Consider the following 4,889-nt stretch of genomic DNA (forward strand, 5'->3'; position numbering starts at 1 on the left):
CGTATCGATCAATAAGTTGGACGGTTACTTTTTTGAGGATAGTAAAAAGAAAAAATTTCAGACCATTCATTGATGGAGTGTGCACACAAAATATACAAAAGTAGCAGACCCTGCATATGTGGTGTCCATGTATTTATGGTATTTTCAAAGTTAAAATATTTTTCGATGCTCCCTATACATAAACAAAATCCATGGTATGGACAAAATTACATTGTTGTATAAATGAGCCTCTTCAAAAATTACAAATGTGATCTACACCAAGATAAGAGAGAGAGAGAGAGAGAGAGAGATCACAACCCTCTAAAAGCAATAACAAAATTGCCAAACATCTTGGGTTCAAGGAGTCACATAAACTTACTTTATTTTGAATATAACAAGTAACTTCCAATATCTTGGGTTCAAGTAATAAGCAATGACCATAGATGTTGATTCCTATGCAACACGCATCTTGTACCTTCCTCACGAATGGCCTAATGCATACGAATAGTGATCTTGAATGTGCCGACTGATTTGACAACGATCAACTGCCCTTCTAGTCCAAAATCACCACTCAATACACATGAAAATATGTGTAAAATGCACTTATGATAAAAGAATAATAAAAGCAAGCACCAATAGCTGAGTGAAATGGTCAAGGTCACTATTCTGCCATCAAACTCAGCAAGAAGGTTTGTAAATCAGGGGACCCCTTCTCAGCATGTTTTGCCAGGTGGTGATCAACGGTTGCAAGTTCATGGCGCGTGATGTCAAGACCCGCCTTTTGCAAAAGAGGATAAATTTGATCTACTGGTTTCACGGTCCTGCATTTTAATACGATCAGCCACAGGCTAATTACAAATTGTGATCTACTGATTGGGCTAGTCAGATGAGTGGCGATGCATCGTCTTGGATACACTTACAAATTAGATTCTGTGAGCTGTGAAGGAAGGTATGAATTCAGACTCGAGGACCCGCAGGAAGGAAGTTGCTTCAGTTGCCTTCGCAGCTGCAACAATGCAGTAGATCATGTAGATGATTCATGTGGGTCGGCTTACCGTGATCTAACATGAAGAATTCCTCCAAAATATCGAAGTTACCTTCTGTACAACCTTATCGTAATCACTCATCGGAAACTCATCTTTGTGTTCTTCCATCCAGTTCATGGTCCATTCGTCAGCTCGAAGCAACTCAAAGATCCGGTCGTGAAGATAGACCTTAGCTCCCACATACATGTCAGAAGCTACGTATGCCTTGTTAGCTCCCGGTTTTCTTGGCGCTGGCTCGCGTGAAAGAAATTTGCCGCCTTGTATGCCTGAATTTCGACACGGTGGCTCATATATAGAGATTGTATCGTCTGCCAAGTAAAACTGCCGAGATACCAACATCAACAGTCGTGCTTTGATGCCGCTCATTTTGTCATTCCAAATTTTTGCAGTCTTTGAAATAATAGAGCTTTCTAGTTTTCAAAATCATTTAATGTCTCTACCTGTATTTATAAAGCATGTCTAAAATTTACAAATTAAACGTCAACGTCACGCATGGGTGAACTACAGAGAAATAATAATCACCATATCGTTACCTGAAAAACAAAGAGTCGGCCCGTGTCTTGGGGAGCAACTTTGTGGCTCTCATCTCCACCCAGTCGAGCAGAAAAGCATAAGACCTGTAAACATTTAAGCTTTACCAATCAGCAATCAGTCTATCTGCCATACTTTCGTGATGCCCTCGTATTATAAGGTTGAAGGCATGATGATACCTTAAGAGGCTTAGGTTACCTTTCCATCCAAGTTTAACATCTTGTTGAAGTCCTTGAAGGGTGCTTTGGGAATGAGAGAAATGCAATTCTGCATGCTATCCGCCTCCGTTCCAAATCCATTATGGGGCGGCAACTCCATTCTCGCGAGAACTGGTGGTAGTTCCTGCAGATACCACGACCGTGAATGATAAAAACGCTTGGTCAGTAGGACGTGCGCCCCACTCCGACTCCCAAGCTTCCCCTCTCTTCCCCCCTCTCCCTCCTAGTGTTCCGTCTCGCATTGTCTAGGGACGTGAAGCTGGTGGTTATGTAACTCAATAATGTAATGTCAAAGTCAAGAATTGTCCCCATTCCATCAGTTTGGTACATACTCCAACGTGGTGCATATTAATCCAGAATGGCTCCGGTGTTGGAATAACTACGTTTCCCCTTAATCAAGCCAGACGTTCTGCAGTTGATTTGCAAGGAACTTAATTACCTGCACTTCCACATGCTCGAGCATGTCGTCCGACATACCATACTTAGTTTTATAATACTTTCTGGTAAATTCATCGCAGTCGTGAAGAAGCATGTCCCGGTTATACACTCGAACATAGCTTCCGACATGCAAGTCTGTTTCGTTATAGAATGCTGTTTTTGGGAGTGCATCAGATCCCATATTCTTCCCTACATCAATCAAGTGGTTACCTCAGTTGTGGTTTTTCCGCTTACCGCAAGAATCAGCTAAGTTGTATCACTCAAACTGCGAGGGGCCTACACACATCTACAGCATCGGTCTTACCAAGGAGATCGGATGGGATTTCGCGAGGCAAAGGACTTCGTCTCAATAGCATAGGAAAACTGTGTCTTCCCGAGTTGCGCTCATTGATCTCTAGTATCTCTATCGTATCATCAGCCAAAAAATAATGCAGAACCTGACACCAATACCAGCTAAAGGTCAGATCAAAAGAAGATGACAAAGCTCTTAAAGTATACCCGACCAAGGATAGTTAGAATGCTCTTACATATGGGCGCCGATCTCCATATACTGAGCCTCGATCATCCCAAACAGCAAAGAAGCGAAGCACCTTCCCATCGTTTTCCAAAAACTGTCTGGTTCCGAAATCTTTGTGATGCTTCACGGGATGTCTCTTCAAACTCTCACGGTAAGTAGACAAAGGCTCGCCGGGAAAATCCTCCTCACGACCTAGGTTGAACCTGTGTTTCAACAGATACCTCTGTGACGAAGCCAAACTGAGCGTTTAGCAGGGATTCCAATTATGGAAGACAAAGCATTACGACGAGAAAGCTAATGTGATTCAACTTGAGGTTGCTTTTCAAATAATACGTTGGATGAGCAAGGCGAAAAAGAAAGCGAATTTTGCAATGAGCGTTCCTACCCTTGTGAACGTGTCACATGTACACACACGGAAGGTTCGGTCATAGATTGTAATATCGGAGCCTAGAACGAAGTCAGTGACTGTGATATGCCCATCACCCTGTTTGGGCACTTTATGGCGCTTCAAGAATGTGCCCTGAAGAATCATATGTAAACATATGTGACGACTGTTAAATTTGAGAAAAGACTGACTGGAATTGTTCACACAAGAGTGCACAAGTGGAATCTCTCTGAGGTTTGAAGGTTGACAGATAACTTCCAAGCTGAGAATAATCAAAAACTTGAAAATGGCATACCTGGATAATTCCACTGTTAAGCTGCCTTGGTTCCTGTACCCAGACAGGTATTTTAAAATTGTTCACCAATATGGCGGGGTAACGGACGCTGAAGCTATGAATTTTCGGTAGATTTGAAAGGTTCGAGATAAAGGTCATACCGATATGTGGAGCGTTCCGTCCTCAAGGTAGAAATATATAGTGCATTTTCGCACACGAAAATTCTCCTCCCTTCGTTCATTGACCGGCTCTTTGAAGTAGCAAAAGAAGCGTAGCACCTAGCATTTAGAACGAAATGGTTAGGCGTAGACTCACTAAGCAGTAAACATCGATCCCGTTCATCTTTTGCATCAAATCACCCAGACAGTCTGCAGTGTGCACTCAAGTGGGTCAAATCACCGAGAGAGTTTGCATTCAAGCCGCCTCATTAGTTGATGGTTTCCAACTTTCATGCATTCTTTAGGGTAAGGTTTGTGGTTCTTTCTGCTGTGAAAGAGCTTCGGTTTCAAAACAGTTGGCAAACGTGCAGAGCAATGTGGCTAGCAGTTAGCAGTGTAGAATGTGGATTAGAGGTTTCAAATTTCAATCACTATTGGAGAACGGATTTTCGTATGTTCAACATCAAGATTGGTAGCTTTTGCGATGTTGCATCGAACTGCAATCATGGAATCAAGAACTCCATCCTACTCTATTGTTGACGATGGGTATTCTATTGTTGACGATGGTTTTTCAAACCTAAGATATCTCCGTCAGTTATGCGCCCTAAAACCACCTCGTTGGCTGCACACAACGACCAAATCTGCAGTCCTTCTCGCAAACAGAACGGACCTAATTGCCCGATTGAATGCTGTTGTGGTTGATTATCCACCCACAAATGATCACTCCAAGTAATCTGCCTCCGTGGCAACGAGCATTTTTGCGATAGGAAAATTTGATCAGACAAAGCGTGCTCCAACCTGGCGATCGTATTTTAGCCATTTGGGTGCGGGCGGCCCATCAGCGGTGAGGTTGGTGTCGCCACAGGCACCACCTTCGTAGTCATAATCTTTGAGCGACTCAGCCAACTGGGCGCGCTCTCGTCGGCGCTGCTGGGGGTCACGGACTTCGGGGAAACCGTCGGAGAAGTTAAGGTTCTGAGATTTGTTACGGGGCTGTTCCTGAAAAAGAAAGAAAACGCGATGAGAGGAGGATATATGGTACTGATGAATTATGAAAAGCGAAACGGTGAAGAGGTGTCAGCGAATATATATACAGGAGGGTGGCAAAAGGAGAAGGCGGGGAGGTCTGTCGCCATAAGGTGATCAGGTGGAGCTATTCCTGCAATGGGTGCGTGCAGAGTTTGTTTGTTTGTTTTTTGGCCGTGCAAATGCCATGCATCCCCGGCCGTTACTTCCTCCACGCCCGCACGTGTCTCCTCCCACATGCTTTTTTTTTGTGTGGGAAAAAGGCTCTTAAAACAAGAGGGTGCAGTCCGTGCCCAATAGCATTGCCCCTTTGTCTA

The 4,889-nt window shown here is 43.6% G+C and overlaps 1 protein-coding gene across 1 annotated transcript; it reads right to left on the reverse strand.

Moving 5' to 3' along the window:
• Positions 1-640: 640 nt before the first annotated feature.
• LOC147893310 (uncharacterized) lies at positions 641-4,682 on the reverse strand. The gene is given in 13 exon segments (XM_087385706.1): positions 641-800; positions 894-985; positions 1,077-1,346; positions 1,559-1,642; positions 1,755-1,898; positions 2,214-2,401; positions 2,517-2,649; positions 2,740-2,952; positions 3,115-3,249; positions 3,410-3,442; positions 3,550-3,666; positions 4,345-4,545; positions 4,641-4,682. Coding segments are annotated over 13 exon segments (1,812 nt in total).
• Between the last annotated feature and the right edge of the window lie 207 nt (positions 4,683-4,889).

The sequence above is a fragment of the Dipteris shenzhenensis genome, chromosome 15 (assembly GCF_047967505.1).
Source record: "Dipteris shenzhenensis isolate YYH24624 ecotype China chromosome 15, Dip_SZ_1.0, whole genome shotgun sequence".
In the NCBI taxonomy this organism is placed as follows: Eukaryota; Viridiplantae; Streptophyta; class Polypodiopsida; order Gleicheniales; family Dipteridaceae; genus Dipteris; species Dipteris shenzhenensis.